This window comes from Onychomys torridus, chromosome 3, assembly GCF_903995425.1.
Source record: "Onychomys torridus chromosome 3, mOncTor1.1, whole genome shotgun sequence".
Lineage (NCBI taxonomy): Eukaryota > Metazoa > Chordata > Mammalia > Rodentia > Cricetidae > Onychomys > Onychomys torridus.
Window position 1 is genome coordinate 59676214 of NC_050445.1, and position 18854 is coordinate 59695067.

The following is an 18854-nucleotide window of genomic DNA, read 5'->3' on the forward strand; positions in this document are numbered from 1 at the left end:
AGAAACCCATCTAGATGACATGGTTGTCTGCTTACTGCCATTATAGCATCACCTTGAAATCTAGTGTTGAGAACAAGAAATAAAATCTGAGATTTATATAGACAAAACATCAGGATCACACAGAAGTGGAAATCCCTCTTGTCTCGAGAAGTAGGAAACATAGGAGTATAAAGGCGAACAGCTGACTTAAGGGCAAGATGGTATTTTTATTATATTTAATCACTGAGGTTGACATAAGGTAGAAGTCTGAGAGCAGGTACAAGTTTGGGAGGCCAGACAGCAGCATTAAGTTCTTGAATGGAGGTATAAACAGGAATTCTTTTTTCAAATGAGCCTACAGCAGCTTCATGCATCCAATGAACTAAGAGTGAAGTGTATGGGTGGATACAAAAGTATTAGAGATAGGAGAGGTAGATGTGGAAGCTACCCACAGAGCAGTGGGGAATACACAGAGAAAATGAACTTCAAACTAGGTGGTACCTTTCAGTGTGGGATGGGAAGTTGCAGGAGGGCTAACCACTTAACAGTACTCATAAATACAGCTCTTTTAGGTAGATGTAGTTGGAATACCAACATCCCTAGGCTCAATTTCTCTCTTGCTCCTAAAGTTTGTTATGACCACTTGTATCAAGTTTATTATACTATTAAGTTAAGCATGAAGATGAACATGTCACTTTCCTCCACATTCACCTGCAATTAAATTTAAAAAACTTTTAAAATAATTTCCTGTATGGATTATATACCCTTAGTAGATTGCTAATAGGTAATTTCACCCTCGAAACTTTGTATTTTCTTAACCAAATATGCCAATAAAGCAATCATGTTTAATTTAAATGTCAAATTTTATCTAATTCTTTTGTTTCAGAAATGAACAATCCTCTGGGAAAATTGCTCTTCACAAAGCACTTCCAAAGTGCTTTGCTATTTGTATAATTGTATATTCCTTAATATACATGTTTCCTTCTTTGTTCTGCAAAGCTTTTCTCCTTTTTATTCTGAACCTAATAAGAGTAAAAGAAACTACTATTATGGTTTTGTAGGGAATATGCAACTTCCTTTGTGGTGACTTCATTGAATTTAAACTCACTCCCTATAAACTGCCAGGCATAGGAATAAAACAGAACAATGTTCTCTCTATTTGAAATGCTCACAGCTGGAAGCAGCACCAAGCTTTGGACTCTAAGACATCCAACTTCTTACCTTGGATGGAAAGTGTGCAAATTAAATGTCAAGAAGAAACCAATCTGGAGAAATCTGATCCAGTTCAACGCCTCACAGCTCTAGATCTACAGGTCAGGAACTCAGTGAGCACCATTACCCAGGGCGGAATTCACCTCCACTGGATATTGTGCCAACAAGCAGTCATTTAAAAAACATATGTAAACTATTCCAGTTTTACTAATAACTTTATTTAAATAAGACACAGGGACTTCTATACTGAAAAAAATACAAAACAGAAGCCACACATTTCTTGTGTAAAGCCATATTATATAACTTGAATACTGTTCAGCGCAGTGGCTAAAATTAAACAACTATATACAAAATTTAAACAGTTTCTGACAAGTTTCTACAGCTGGATGTAGGATACATTTGAGCTCAACAACTTCTGGGAAATTTACATGGCAAAGCATGAGCTTTAACACATTTGGTTCAAAACTTTAATATATGCTAAAAACAAATGTACAAACACAATATTTAGTTTCTCATGAGAAAATAAAAGCACATCACTATAAATATCGTACATAGATTTCATCACCAAAAAAGCATATTCAGTCCATCTTTCTGAAATTGATATACTATTGCATCTTTAGACAAAAGCAGAGCATACGATCAACACATCATGTAATGCTAAACCAGATATCAGAAGTTAAATGGAGCTCATATTTATCTTACTGAACTAGTAACTTTCTCCCTTTAACCATAATCTACAAAATATAGTATTTTCATCAAGGCCTGAGATGATTAGGGTTAAAGGTGTCTGCTGTTGAAAAGACTGTTTTCAAAGGCTCCCCTGTGAAATGGCAAAAGTAAACTGAGTCCTTTTCTCCAGGACAGTCTCCTATAACATAACACTGACTGAAGGAGCCAGAATGCACCTCAGGAGAGAACATTACTGCAAACTTTGGTGGAAAGGAGAGAACTGGGGTGGCAAAACAGCACACAGAACACACGCATACACACACACGCACAGCATTTCATAAAAGTTAAAATGGTGTCGCTCTATCAGCACATCCTTCTCCAAACTCCTTAGAAGAGTCAAAACAAAGAAAAACTCAGGAATGGTCTAAGGAAACTGGAACATTCCTTTAACTGTAGGCAACTTGTTACCCGAATTCTAAAAACAAAACGAACAACAACAACAAAATGTGCCCATACATTTTAGGTGGCGATAAGAAAACTCTAGGTTCTAACTGAACTCAAAGCAAAGGAATACAAATATAGAAGCTTCCCTTTACTTTTGCATAAGCTCTGTGCTGCAGACCAACAATGTCTGAAAGTCAGCCTCTCCTACTGACCATTCAGGGATCTCTAGTGCTCTCTTTACACTTTGAGGAGAACTTCTGTCCAGTCTGCAAGTTCAAGGCAATTCACTTGGGGTTATGTTCCACTCCACACATTCTAAGTCTTAATAAAATTATTCATGATAGTGTTATCTGAGGCTTAAATGAGACAGCTTTAAGCTATTGCTCTTGTAAGTCAACAAAAAATCTGCTTGCTTATGCTGAACATACACACTCTCTACATGAAGGCAACTCATTTACCAAATGCTTGAGGAAAAGAGTAACCAAATGTCTCACCTTTTAACCAGCAAATTAGAATTTCCTAAAGTGAAGCCAAACATAAATATGTCTTTAGATAAAAATAGTAGCAATTATGACCCTGATGGCCAATATAAACAAATATCCGTAATTATATATTCTTGCAAAACTTCACTTGCTTTGAAATCAAACCCAGCCATTCTTTCATTTAAATTTCATCACACAATATGGAATGTTTATGTACAGTCCACTACTGAAGCTTTATTTGCAACATTGTAACAGTCATTAACTGAGCAACACCAACTTTAAAAAAAAGCCACATTTACACATGTTGAAACAGTGAATGCAACAGTTGTTCTATTGGTAACCACATGACAAAAAAACGATGTCACACACCACAGATTTGCTGGTTCTCCTCATGTTCCCCATGTCCAGGATTACCATCACCTAGGGCTGAATGCACTTCTTTTTCTAATGTGGAATGGAATGAAGAAAGGGAAATGCATAAAATAAGGAAAGGCAAAAGAGTGATGTTCCCTCTTTAGCTTTGTAGCTGTGAAATATTTAATATCCCAATATGACATACATTCCAAGTTACCTGAGTTTAGACTTCAACTGAAGTACCTGAAGCTAGGCCATAGGGTGGGCACTGTGCAACTGTTGTGGCCATTTTTTTGTTTTTTTGCATTGTATGTATTATAGAAGTTAGAAACAAACACCTGGATCAATTGTAAACATAATCCTGAAGTACAGTATTTTCCATAGGACAAAACACAGCAAGACATTTTCTACTTAGACAGGCAACTTTTTGAAATAGAGCTTATTCATACTGAAAATTTTGGAACAAAACACAGGACACAGTACTAATCTGTCAGACACATTATGAAATGCATAGTCTCCACTTAAATGCTGAATGACACACATTTTGCAAGCATTACTGCTTTCCACAAAAACTGCTGAATAGGAGGAGTCGGTCCCTGCCAAGATCAGTGTTAAGAGCTATTTTATGATGCTAAGTATTTGCTGTTGGTGGTGTTCAGAAAGTTTGTCACTCCATGCAGATAGATGTCTGAGATCTCATTCCCAATCCATGGGTGGAGGGAGGCCAGCTCCCCTCTGCTTTAGATCATCACATAGTTCTGAGTGGAGATGTGTTCCTCGGCTTGCAGATCGGGGAGCAGCTGCTGCTGCTGCTGCGATGGCTGCTGGACAGAGGGCTCCAGGGAGTCTGCTGTGCTGGGGTCATCAGAAAGAGATGTGAAGGAAACCCGGGACGAGAGCTGCTCTACCGTTAGTGTGGCCAGAGCTCAGCTCTGGCCAGAGTTAGGAGAGTTCTTGAGCATCAGGTCAGAGGCAGGTAGGAGAGGGCCTAGAAGTTTCACAGGACAGAAAGCTGATCCAGTTGGGATGAAATTAACCTTGTTTTTGTCAGGACATGAAAAGAGAGGGGCCGAGATAGGCTGACGAGACCTAAAACCATAAAACAAAATTAGTTTGGGTAGCACTATAAAGTTAATTACTTTGTGATTCAATTGGAGTTCTCTAAAACAGCTAGAATGTGAATGACAGGGATGGGTTATGTGCACACAGAGGGGAAACATCTTCCATAGCACAGGTCAGCTGGGAGACTAGGTATGTACAGGGTATTGAAATGACATTTAAGTAAAAAACAATTTTCACAAGGGCCAAGCAAAATTTTAGTGATCTTTAATTTGCTTCCGATCATTGAGGAGTAAGAAAGAAATTCTACACTGTTCTTGAATATTATACACATTTAGGATGAACTTTACTGTTAAGAAGTATAAAGAGGGATGTTATTTATCATTTATTTGATGATATCTCTTTATTCAACCTTTTCTGGATCTTCGGATGTACTTCTATCAGTACATATGGAGAAAAAAGTTTTCTGTGGCCTCTCAACCAAAAGAAGAGTCCATACCCCCAACCCCATTCTCCAAACTAAGGCAACAATGGACTCCTGCAGTTTCTGTTCCCTTCTAGAGGCTGCAAGAGCAGTCTGTGTTTGGAACCCACTGAGACAAAGAATGAGTTACACCAAGAGCCACACGGTCCTCTTCTGAGTGACTCTAGAAGCCCAAGATTTACAGCATGAACCTCTTTTTTTTTTCTAATTTAATTTCTAACTTGTCCATATTGAAAATTTTAAATAAAAAGGGACAGAAAACATGAATTCATGAGTAAACATGCTAGATGTAGCTCTAGAGAAGGAGCCCTTTCCCTTTGATTTGAAGAATCAGAGACCATCTGTGTCCTACCACCTGACCGTGGACACCAACCTTGCTCCTAAATGTATTCCTGTCAGCCAGCTAAACTGACAGTTTTTAAAGAAAATTTCTTCAAATTTTAAAGATTAAAGTTTTCTTTTCAGAAAAGAAAATGAAAGGAGAGAGAAAAAGTAAGCGAGAATGGGACAAGAAAGGGAGAAGGAGAAGAGAACAGGAGAGAGAAGGAGAGAGAGTTGGGAGGAAGAAAGAAGACGGGGAGGGAAGGGAGCAGTAGAGGAGAGAGGGAAGGCTTTCAGCTGCAAGGGTGAATTTCTAAGCTGTTCTGTACTGGCTTACACATTTCTAGCAATCCTCCAATCCGCATGTAGGATCTTCTGTCTATTCAATTCCCCATTCTTAATTTGCTCTTGAAACGGTACCAGCTGGACAGAGTAGTTGATTCATCTGTAATCAACATCTCAGTAAAAAGTTTCAGATCCCAGCTGATAGAAAAGACATTACTTACGCCATTTCCTCAAAGACCTTCACTCGCTCACATCCCTCTGGGGGCTCCCGTTTGAACATGTAGCTGTTGTTTGGTTTGGGAGATGAAGCATACTTGGGTAACGGTGAGCTACTCCCACTGTCTGTAAATTTAAAGCAGTTATATTAACTAGGAGTTGAAAGTGCTTTTAAATAAACTTGATTTCCAAACAGCCCTATTCGTTCACTACAAAGCAAACCCCTTTATCACTGCAAGGTTATTTCTAACTGTCTTGTGTAGTACATTTTTTTTTTTAAATAAAAACTTAAATGCAACAGTAATCTGCCAAACCACAGAATATAAAAGGATGTCATTTTAGCTCTGAAAACTTCATTAAGAAAACCGTAACTGTAATCTGAAGAAAAATACTGTAAATGAACGCAGTAATATGCATGAATTATACAGAAGATTTATGATAATGGAGATGATTCTCTATGTGATTTCTCATTGTCCAACCAATTTAACTGAATATTTTTGTATGTGAATAATTTTTATTACAAAAGTTCATAACAGGAACGATACTTTTAAAACACCAGGAATAATAAGCATGCAGGGCAAAACAAGCTTGCCACCTGTCTTCCATCTACCCATAATAATTTTTAAAAAGATGATTTATCCATAATTTTGCCTTTAAAGTCTATAAAAGCTCTGTTTCAGCACAGCTCGCATTTTAGCCACTAATGACATGAAAAACCCAAAAAATATCTCTACCAAACATGTTTTTCTTGTATTTTTTTAACCCAAAACAAAATGGTCTATTCATAAAAAGCTATAAAACCTATGTGCAACTTCTCCTTTTCCTATCTGGCAAAAGTGTTTGGAAATCCAAGTCCACTAAGGTGTGTCATTATCTTTGTAAGATGCCAAATTGTAAATTCAGTAACAGACCTGAATAATATAATAGTTCTATTTACCTAAGTTCTGACTTAATGCAAACCAATGCTCACTGCTAGAATGCTAAGTACATGATCAATTGGGATGTTATCATTTCCACACATTTTGAAAAATTAGCAACAAATTACATGACTTGCTTAAGTTCAGGATACAGAAAACAGTCCAGTATTCAGAAACAGAGTAACATGAACACTTACCACCAATGAGGTAGACAATATATGCTTTGAACTGTGCACACTAATACTTTATTTTGTGAATATGTCAAGTGTTAATCTTAGGAATGCAGATCTATGCTTATTTTTGAAAGTGGCTTTCTCCCTGGTTGGGAAATCACTTTGAAATAGCAAGACCATACACTACTAGAAAAACTACAAAAGCACATAGTTTATCACTATTAAACATATCCTTATAGAATATGCATAAAATAACATGCTGGAGGGAATTAAATTAAAAGGGTTTGGTTTTTTTATATAAATAATTCAGATTTAATGATTTTCTTAGACTCAACATTTACCTATTTCTTACTTAGACACAGAAGAAGTGGGGGTGATCTCTTACCTAGGTTGATGTAATGCATTGAGGAGCAAGTCTTAGTGCTCTCTGTGAGTACAGTAAAGTTAAACTATTAATACTGGTCAACTAGTAAGCTGGTAATGAGGCCTCGGATTCACCTCTCAACTTCAACCTCCCTTTACTATTCAAGTAACACAGGTTAAGAATACAAGTGGGTGAATACTGATGGCATGAGCTGCCTCATAGAGGTTTACTATGGGCATAGCATAGCCCATCAGTAAGTGGAATCAACTTACAGCTATGATTTTGATAAGTCTTTCATGCCATTAGTTGGGATGTGACTACATAGTAATCAAGGATCCACCCTATTATCATGAAAGAAATGTTATTTGGCCACAATTACACAATCAAGCCTACTACACAATTTCTTTTCACATTTATTCTAATTTGTTTTGTTTTGTTTTGTTTTTCGAGACAGGGTTTCTCTGTGTAGCTTTGTGCCTTTCCTGGATCTCACTCTGTAGCCCAGGCTGGTCTCAAACTCACAGAGATCTGCCTGGCTCTGCCTTCCAAGTGCTGGGATTACAGGCGTGCGCCACCACCATGTGGCTTATTATAATTTTAAAGGACTCTCCCAAAGTTGAAATTAGTCATGAGCTAGATAACCTGAAAACAGATACATTTTTTTCTGTCAGCAATTTAAAATAATTTTTTGTCTTAAAGTTTTTTTTTCTTTTAATTTCAGAGGTAGTGTGTTTTTGTTTTATCTTATCCACTTAAACATTCTTGTTCTTTCTTTTTTTATGGGCATGGGGAATTAATTTTAATAATAAACACAAATATGTTCAATGCTTTAAATCTTGTTGCTTTTAAATACAAACCATTTGACTGCAAATGAGTATTTACATCTAATATCTGGTGATCTGAAAAGGCAGTGTAAAAAAACTACAAACAAATATTTGGTAAATCTGGACTATTTCTATCACATCATACAATTTGATTGCTTATTTTATTATGATAGATCATATTTATGCATGTACTATACTAAAATCAAATACAAGTAACTTCCCAAATATCTTCAAACAAATTAAAGTTTGGACAAATTTTAAGTTATTAAAATTTGGAATTTCATAAAGAAAAAGTATTCACTAAACCATGTGTGTTTGTAGCTAATGTATTATTACTACCCTTCAGAAACAAATTTTAGTATCTTATATACTATATTCTATGACCCACAACCCCCATATAAAAGTAATTTGCATAGATGCCTGTTGAGTCATATAAACAGGTATGTAAATTATTTGTTATGGTTCTTTTGTAGCCCTAAGTCTTCACATATATTTTATCCCTATTAGATAATCAAATAAATTTAATTTTTAAGCAAACAATAATAAATTATAGCGTTTTGTTTTGCAAGGTGCTACAACTTGAATGTGTTCTACCACTGAGAATATTCCTAGCCCAAGTAGTGATTCTTAACCCTGGTTCACAATAGTCAGTAGAAGCTTTTTAAATTCCAAAGTTCACATCTCATCTCTCAAAGGAGCCTGGCTTTTTTATTCTCCCTTTTGAAAAAGCTTCCAAGTACATCTGAGATAAAGGCAAATTTGAGAAATGCGTGTTACAAGAGTTTAAGAACTCTAGTTTGCAATCAGAATACCTGAATTCTACCTGTGCTTACTTGTATGACTCAGGTATTTGTTATCTCATAAAAAGGAATAACTACTTAGACACAGCTGTTTTAAAAAATAATGTCAAAGGACTAAAAAGTGACTAAAATACAGAAAGCTCTCAAGAATACTGACAATAATAAATCCCTAACCTGCACATTTTAAATAAGTAAACCATTCAAAACTGACTATTCCACTCTTCCACTCTCTTAGGCAGACGAGGATAAAATAAATATTGTTTAAAAAGATTTACTCACAATAATGCTATGTAGTTACATAAAGATAACATCCTATTTCTTCCAAGAAAGGAAGGTTATCTTTGGTTTGGATTTGTGAGTATCTACATGTGCAAGTGTGTGGTTCCAAGTGCACTTGAGTGCATGTGCCCCAGGAAGCTAGAGGAAAACCTGAGGTTGTGTGTGGAGCCACAGTAGCCTAGCTTACCAGTGATGCTCAAGGACCTACCTACCTGTCTCTACCCACCCAGTGCTGAGATTACAAGCATATACAACTGTGCTAGGGTTTGCTTTGTTGTTTGTTTGCTTTTATTGGTTCTGGGATCAAACTCAGGTCCTCATGTTTGCATGGCAAGCCCTTTATAGACTGAGTCATCTCCATAGTACCAATAATCTTAAGAATACTAGACTGTCTGGAAATGCAAAGTTCTAGCATCAACTTTGGCGGCTAGTGACAGCAAAGACTGGATTGGGAAATCTAATTTATCTTTTTTTTTTCTTTTCTTTTTTTGATTTTCTGAGATAGGGTTTCTCTGTGTAGTTTTGGTGCCTGCCCTAGATCTCGCTCTATAGACCAGGCTGGCCTCAACTCACAGAGATCCACCTGACTCTGCCTCCCAAGTACTAGGATTAAAGGCGTGCCACTGCTGCCTGGCTCTAATCTACCATCTTGAAATTAAAGTAATGCCTAAACCACTAAGATTCTTCAAACCACTTTGAGAAAGAAATTATTTTGAGGATATATCTAGCAGTAACCAATCAAAAATAAGAATATAATTCCCAAGGAGGTAGTTCATTGGGAAAATGAATATAGTATTTTGAATACTATATTCAGTGATATATTAAGAATATAATAAAAGCATAAAAGTTAGCCTAGTGAGTTAGGTTAGAAATATGACTGACTGAAATAAATGGATCTATATTGAATTGTTAATTGGGTGTTAAAATTACTTCTTTTGCTCAGGAAATTAAGTTAGCAACTAGAGCATGGCTGATGGCCAAAGGAAATTTGGGAAACCATATAATTATGTATGATTTTTGGCAATTAACCTTAAGAAACAAGTAATATTATCAATTGTATCAAAGAGTCTGCACCTTCTCCTAACTAAAAAACTAGACTGGGAAGGAAAACTTACAAACAGCCCCTCTGGGAAAACCATCAAATTTCAATAGGACAAAAACTTTAGTTGGGATAATACACACACACACACACACACACACACACACACACACACACATTTGAGTATTTCACAAGGAGAAAAATGTGACCTTACTACCTTTTGCTACTTATATTTTTGAACTTTACTCAGGTCTGATTATTTTCTGAATAAGAGATCTAACAATCACTGTTGATGTTTGTCTCATTAATTACACGTTTGTCATATGTAGGTACACTATTTTAAATACTGATCACTTATTCTTTGGGTAATAACTGAAAGGGTACTCATTTATTTATAAATTAAACTATAGATATCTCTGGTTTTGTGTACTCACAGTAAGTACACTGCTTTTACTACAACATAATCCTAACAGACAAGATTTAGCTCCCGACATGCTACTCTAAAATGGAAGTTAACACAAGTCCTATGATTGAATATAGTCTTCAAATCAATCTATGTAGTAAAAATCATATTTTTATTAATAAAAATCGTAATAGTGAAACTAAACATAAATCAGATTAAACAAAATATTATATTTTGAAAATTAATTTAAGAATCTTGGGAAATCTTTGCAATATAACCTTTGTTTTTACATCCTCAGGTTTTAAAATGATAAAAGAAAATTCCAGGAATATCCGTTTGCAAAAGCCTCAAATGTTCATAATTTAAACTAGCCTGTATGTGTATGTGTGAAGGATGCTCAAATTCATACTGAAAATGTCACTACAATTTTAAATGTTCAACATTTACTTTGTGTGAAACAGAAGACAAAGCAAAATGCTATCAATGTCTTGATGAATCCTTAGACAACCAACTCCAATTCTGTTTTTAAACAGTTCTTACTAAATGACAATAACACAAGCATGATCAGTCAGAAACCCACATGGAACTTCCACCTTCACATTAGGCTCACCTTAAAGCCCTTTCCTCTCCATCACTCACCACTTTGCTAATGCTGGCCACAATTTTCCACACTTGAACTTGGTTATCTTACTCATCTCCTTATCTTCCCTTGTCTAACATATATAATCAGTCACCAAAACTATCTGCTAACACACAAGAAGAATGTATTACAAAGTTTTTTTTCAGTTACTTCCTGTCATTAAAACAAGTAAACTTTGTTAACTTATGTAATCTGTGGAATGAATAACATATTAAGGACCCGGATTCAAAATAGCTAAAAAGGGTGTGTAGTACAAGTTTAAAAAGCATAGGGTTAGACAAGTAAAACAGCATACTCTCTTGTCCTTCTGGAGTCTCTCCACTGTAGTACCTCCATCTGAGTTATGGTTCTTCAAAATTAAGCTGGTCATGTCCTCTATGTGACCACAAGATACTTCCTAGCCCTTTAATCCTCTTAGCAATGTCCTTAAAACTCCTTGTAAAATCTAGGTATTTCTATCTCTCCATTATTACTTTCTCCTCTCCATTATTCAACTACCACACAATTTCTTACTGTTCTCTCCACACCTGGCCTTTTCAAAGATGAATGTTACATAAAGCCTATTCTTTCTCCAAAGGCTGTAAGACACAGTGTGAAGTCTCTCTAGAAGGTCATTATTGGCATTCAGACTATAAAGAAGTTAGGAATAAGCCTCAAATTAGGTAACCTGTAACAACAATCCAATGTACCCATGTACCCATAGGGACATGGCAGATAGTAAATAATAAAAGTAAGATCATCTGACTACATTTAATCATAACAATTTTATGAGGAAAATAAGATACTTAGAGATTGAGCAATTTGTCCATGGGCCCATAATTAATACATGGCAAGGCAAGGCTTCAGTTGGTTAGCCCGGAGTCAGAGTTCATTACTTAAGCTTTCCACTTTACTAAATTTTGAACTACTCAAATTCTTGTGTTTTCATTAGACATACGAGGAGGTGACTAAATGATCAAGTTCCTTCCTAACACTCTGTTTCTAATTAAAGGATTACAGCTCAGGCAACCATTGTTAGGTCTGCCTTCTGTTAGGAGATGGAGTAAACAGCAGCCTGTAAGAGCCAATCTGTCTCAGAGGACAACAAAGATGATGTGGAAAAATCCGGCAGATTCATTTTTTTCTCTATCCCAATTGATAACCTATAATTTTCTCTTCAGTCATGATCAAAATTTGCCAATTATCAACAGGAGTATTTAATATAAGAAGAGACATGCCTTAGAAAAGCTACTTCCTTTCCTCTAATTTCATTAAGAAATGTGACCTTTATGGTCCCAACCCCTTCACCAAAAGCACCTCTGACTAAGTTTGGCTACTTTTTCCTTTTTCTCCTTTAAGAGCAGCACACTCCTCATGAACATTAAAAAAAGCACGTCACATAATTTAATACCTCAAAGAAGATGACACCAGTATTTTCCATACACTAGTAAAGAGACACATATCATAAAGGAAGTTCTTATAAGAATACTCTAGAAAACCCTTCTTAGCACCATACCTGCCAGATATGACTGGATTTGCTAAGGACAATGCAATGAACAAAACTAGATTGCCCATCCATGCTGAAACTTCCAAGTTAGTAAATAGGTAACAGCAGATTAAGTAAAATACTTATGTAGGAATGTTCAAACCTTTCATTTGCTTATATTCTAGACTGAACTGTAACAGATACAACTGAGTTATACTAAGTAGTTTTGAGTTATGAATACGATAACATTTATATATAATTGTGATATTATGTTATTGGCATGACTGTAAAAACTGTATAAAGATAAGAATATGGCACTTTTTAGGCTCTTGCATGCTTCCAGACCTGGTGACGTGTGGAATGCTGACCTTAGTGGTATAATTCTACAACAGAGCAGTTTTCACTTGCCATATGAAGTCCTTACCACAATAGTACTGAAAACACTATTTTACGTTTACATTAAGAAGTTCTTCTAACACAACAGGGCAGTTTTAACATGTGACACACAGTCCTTTGTAGGAAGTGTTTTTAAACTGTAATTTTACCATTAAGAAGTTCTTCCAAGGGCTTAGACCTGCCTTAAAGGAACGGTACCAGGCTTTGCTGAATTCCCATGGGAGGCCTTACCTTTTCGGAGAAGGGAATGGGGGGCTTGGGGGAAAGACTGGAGAGGGGGTGGGAGGAGGGTAGAGGGGGAGATCTGTGGCTAGTATGTAAAATGAATAAAATATTCCTTAATTTAAAAATAAAGAAGTTCCTCCAAAACCATAAAAAATTCTTTTGATAAAACAGATTTTTGTTCAAAATCAGTGACTTTCAAGGTAAGAGGGTTAAAAACACATATTCAACATTTGTTTTCATACTATAAACCACAAAAAAAAAAGTCATAAATTTAAGCTGGGAAGTGGTGGTGCACACCTTTAATCCCAGCACTGGGGGGGCAGAGGCAGGCAGATCTCTGTGAGTTGGAGGCCAGCCTGGTCTACAGAGTGATTTCCAGGAAAGGTGCAAAGCTACACAGAGAAACCCTGTCTCGAAAACAAAACAAAAAGCCACAAATTTGAGCCAATTTGGCTATGTAAGAAGGAAGAGAGCTAAGGCAGAGGTTTGAGAGCTAAAAAGTAAAATAGAACCCTAGAGAGAAATACAAATATGGTTAAATAAGAAATAGGAATAAGAAAATGTCCAAACGGGCTATTTTAACAGCCTGCCTAGTATCAACTCTAGACCCTAAAAAGACAAGTTAAAACTTTTCATTTGTTTTCTGGGGATGACAGATTGCTTATGCTTAAAACCCACAGTGTAGTAATATTAATATTTGAGTCAAACTACAGTGTGAGTTAAATGGGATCATATGCCCTAGCTTAGAAACTCCATCCACATAGCGTATTTCCTTTAAGAAAATATAGATTCAACCACAAGTAATCAACTTATGAACTCTTGGAATATAACTCTTAGTAGTTGGCCTCAACAAAATGTTCCATTTACTTCATAATTATAACAATCAATGTGTCTACAATATCTTGCAAAATCGCAGAACTTTCTAACAACTGCCTAAGCAACTTGTGCCAAAGATGCATGACAAGCAGCAGACTGAAGTCTAGGTTTTATGGTTTGCCCAGCACTGGTTTGGCTACCATCAAGGAACATTGGCAGAGCTGCTAAAAGAGCTAATATTTTGATGCTGCCATCTGTACTATATATTTTTCCTTGCAACTTCGACATGATGCTGCAGAAGGACTTGGGCCAATTCTTTGGGTATATTTTTGATAATGTTAATATAAGAGATGTCAAGATGAGAGTTTGGATTCTGAATTTGAGTTCTCCAATGAGGCTTAGGGATTATTTCTCTATTAGATTAGCTAGCCTGGAAACTCTACACATGTCACCAGGCTGCTTTCAGTCTTCAGGTTGCTGGAAAAACCCTAACAAAATAACAGGACTCAACCCAAACAAACAAACAAACTCAGAATGAGAATTTCCACCTGCAATAAGTTCTCAAACTGTCCCTTTCTTAACAGCATTTTTATTCTGGCCTTGCAAGTGATAAAGCCAAAGAAAAAATATGCTAACTAAAGTTCTTCAGTTGAAAATTATACATGCATCATGGGGAGAGATATAACTAGGGAGAGAGAACATTAGGAAAGTCAGAAAAAGGATGGATATGTAACAGATGAATATTAAAAATAACCAGCTCACCAGCACACCTTTCAGTAGAATATATGTTCACTGCAGCTGATTCTTTCCCTTCCTACATCATTCCACTTAGTCTCCTAAGGATGGTCTAAGCTATTTTACCAAAGGAATTTCTTTGTAGAACAACTAGAGTACACCAAATAGATCCTAGGTGAATCAAAAATTACTTCCCCCCCCCCCCACCGTTTTCATAGTTGATGAAAACGAGCAAGAACTATATAGATTTTACTTTTGTCTTTACTGGAAATAAAAACACACATACACAGTGTAGAAAAAATAATTATCAGACAAAATTAATATTAAAAAAACACTCTGAAATCTATATTTTGACAGAGAAGCCACAGGCCAATGACTCTTACACAGGGGGAATGATTTAATGTACAAGCTCCACTACTGATAAACCATTTTCTTTCTTCCTTTTAGTATACTAAACAATAAAATAATAAATGTTTATAAAAGCAAATTATCTTTTTACATTCATAGCTATTACTCTCTGAGATTTCCTTAAAGAAAAAGTACACTTTATTTATCTCTAGTTCTTTGCTTTCTAGGACAGAACCCAATAAGTAACAAATGCTCATTAAGTATTTCTCAAATAAACCATAAGAAAAAAACTCAGTTAAAAAGAACAGGCCTTTGTACCTAGTCCTAAAATGTGAGTGTGTGTGTGTGTGTGTGTGTGTATGCACATATAAATTAAAACCACCATTTTTAAATGTTCTCTACATAATGCTAAGTGTTTGATTTGCTTAAGAACTAAAAATTTTACATGTAGGTCATACAGTTTTCCAAGGAAACTGTAATCACAAAAAAGTATCTCTAAGCTAGATATAGCAGATATTTTAAGAAATTAATGAGACTGTCTTATAGAAAACAGAAAAAAACCTCTCAATGTTTCTCAGATCTTTCCTGAACCCCACCCTTCTCTCAGACTCTCACTATAACTGAAGCTGGCATGGCCTAGAATTCACCACGCAGCGCTTGCTAGCCTCACACACAGAAACCCTCCTCCCCAGCCTCCTTAGTACCTAGGACTATAGGCATGAGCAATAGCTGTAACTCCATAATTTGAAACAGGTTTTACAGTAAAAAGTCCTTTAGACAAGATATTTTCATTCTATTACCTCCCCTCCCCCAACTCCTCCTAGCTCCTCCCCATCCATCCAATTTCACATTTTTCACCCCCACCCTCTGTAACTGTTCTAGCACAATTTCTTCCTTTTGTTTTTCTGTGACAGTGTTTCACCTGTAACCCTGACTGGCCCAGAACTTGCTATGTCAACTGGACTAGCCTCAAATTCATGGAGCTCCACCTGTCTTTACCTTACAAGTGTTAGGATTAAAGGCGTGTGCCCACATCCCAGCTCTCTAGCATAGTTTCTTAGTGAAATGAAGGTTTTTCAGTTTAGCACTCTAAGGAAAGGAGTGATGCCTGCAGAGCACTTCAGCATGCTCTTAGTGCACTGTGGCCACAAAGGCTGCAACAAGGAAAGGAAGGGATCGAGAAGGGAAACTCTTTACAAGATACCCAATAAGATGACCAAAGTCCCAAAGAGCTTTCCTTTAATTTCTCTACGAAACAGAACAACCTGTCGAGTAAAGCAAACACAAGCACATGCAGACTACACCAACACTGGCTTACTGCTGTGACCCTCCTTCAACAGTCAGAGTTAACTGTGGTGGAGGAAGACAGAGTAGTAGTTACTGCCAGTACAGAGGAAGGGCGCTACCTGCAAAGCCTGAGGGCACCTTAAGAGACAACAAACTTGTTCCATGTCTGTCCTGGAGCTTCCCTTCATAATGCCTACACATATAAAAGTTCACCAGGCTGCACACTTAGGACCCACACATTTTACATATAACAACAGCACAAAATAAATCAGAGAGCAGTGCTAATATTTGGTCCAAAGAGGACCACAAAACGAAGATGTTTTAAAATTTTTCTTATTACTGACTTCTATCTAAAAAATTAAGTTCAGTTTCTCTGAAAGTAGCCAAGGAACATGGAAGGTGGGTAATCTATACTGTCTTCTGCAGCTAGGTCTTAGGGACCCAAATGTGAAGAATCATGTAAACTGTGGTGTACAAATGCTTAACCCAAAGCCAGAAGGTGCACAGAACTACTACCTGGACCTGACAGTAAGTGAGAAATATCCATTTTCCAACAGTTAACAAAAATGCATCTATAAACCTTAAGGTGATGTTCTGTAGATATTCCCTGAACCTTCTCTACTTGCTTGAAGATATAGTCATGGGGCCAGAGAGATGGCTCAGTCAGGAAAGAGTTTGCCACACAAGCGTGAGGATCTGGACCTGAGAGCAGATCCCCATCAAGTACTTTTAAAAAAGCTGGCATGGCAGTGCATATATGTAACTCTGGTACTGGAGAGGCAAAAACAGGTAACTCCTTGGAGCTCGATGACCAGTCAAACGTAGCTGATTTTGTGAGCTCCAGGTTTTGTGAGTAATCCTATATTTAAAAAAGTAAGTAAGGTGGAGTGGCTGGGAAGATGACTCAGCAGGTCAAGTTCTTGTTGCATAAGCATGAGGACCCATGTAAATGCTGGGCATGGTGGTGTGCATCTCTGTAATCTGGTGCTGAAAAGCAATCACAGACAGATCCTAGGGGCCCCCGGCCATCTAATCTAACCAAAATGGTGAACTCCAGATTCCATGAGAAATTCTGTTTCACAAAGAAAGATGAAGAGCTTGGGTAGATGACTCAATGGATAGGAGAACCTGCTATTCAAGCCTGGGACCCCAAGCTCCTATCTCCAGCACCCACATTTTAGCTGGGCAGGACTGCATGTTCCTATAAGCCCTAGGATTGGTGGAAAGAGAGGCAGGAAGATCCTGAGAGCTCATTGGCTAGTCATTCTCATGCAAAAGGCATGCCTTTAGTTCAGTAAGAGACCTTGTCTTAAGGCAAAGAAAGTAGTGAACAACAGAAAAAGGCATCTCATGTCTTACTTTATAGTCCTCACAGATGCATCATGCATGTGTGCACCTTCATACCATATACACTCACTCTCCCAAGACAGCATTAGAATACATTCCTCCAAAATCACCAACTATAAAACCTAGCTTTAGACATAAGGAATATAAACTGTACCATAACTATCATTGGCTCTGAACAAAAATGAAGGAAACTACTGGCATGTAGTTGTATACACTCCACTTTATAGCTTTTGTTAGCTATTAGAATCAGGCACTGTGATTATCTGACACATTTATGGAAGATGTTTAAGAGTTACAAAAGAGGAAAGTGAAACCAATGAACAAACAAACCTGTAATAACTCATCTTTTACAATCTCATCATTCAACAAAGGGGAAAAGTGGTGTAATGGTCTAAGACACAGACTACAATGATCAATAGCAAGCCTTCCATATAAATGGATGACTTAATTCTCACCTTTATCACGATCATAGAGCAAATCTTCTGTTGAACAAGGGCTTCCATCCTGGGATTCCGGAGGACAAAATGGGGATACACAGGGGGAGTGGCTGCTACAGCTACTGCTGCGCTCTTGAACAGAAGGAGTCTGGGTATCTATGCTGCGAGTACTACTGCTCCGGTAGTGAGCTGGGAGTGGAGCTCTTCGACCATCTGGTATATCCAAAGGCTGCAAGAGGAATACCAGTAAACATGTAGGTGACAACAAGTACATCTATTCATCAGAAAGCATGGGGCATATCTTTAGATGTCATATTCTGCCCATGTCACTGCCGTAAGTTAATTCTTCAATGAATAAATACATCATTTTGTATCTTCCAGTAATTTCTGGGCATGTTACAGGGTTCCTGTATAATCCTCCTAGGGAGTTCCCATGGTACTCTTTAAGAGGGCTATTTATAATCTTTGATCTAATGTATTGCTAGAATGTGGCAAAAGTAGTAAACAGGAAACTATAATCACAATCACACACTTTGAACTAGGGACTCATTAAAGCTCATCAGTCCAATTATTTTGCTTCCATAAATAAAGAACCTGTAGTTTAGAGTTGATGGTGACAGTAGTATCAGAGCATCAGAGCCTGCTGAGTAGACCCTTTCTAGTCGACTTAGCTCTCATCCCATTGTTCTTGTCTGTCAACAAGTAAAACTGTATGCTAAATTTTTTCATAAATACTTGAAACTATTACTATTATATAGGAAGGGTTATAGTGCTAATAAACTGAACCAATAGAATGAATTAGAATTCATTTTCACTGGTGTGCCTACTCTACTTGCTCTGAGCTTTGTCATTTT

General features: G+C 36.9%; 1 protein-coding gene across 1 annotated transcript in view; it reads right to left on the reverse strand.

Annotated features, from left to right (window-relative positions):
- Nucleotides 1-1387: 1387 nt before the first annotated feature.
- Nucleotides 1388-18854, reverse strand: part of Glcci1 (glucocorticoid induced 1) — a 76718-nt gene continuing 59251 nt past the window's right edge. The window contains exons 6-8 of the mRNA XM_036180926.1: nt 18019-18229; nt 5511-5631; nt 1388-4229 (exon numbers count right to left, since the gene is read on the reverse strand). Of these exons, the coding sequence (XP_036036819.1) occupies nt 4067-4229; nt 5511-5631; nt 18019-18229 (495 nt within the window). The 3' untranslated portion in view covers nt 1388-4066. The remainder of the gene's footprint in view (nt 4230-5510; nt 5632-18018; nt 18230-18854) is intronic.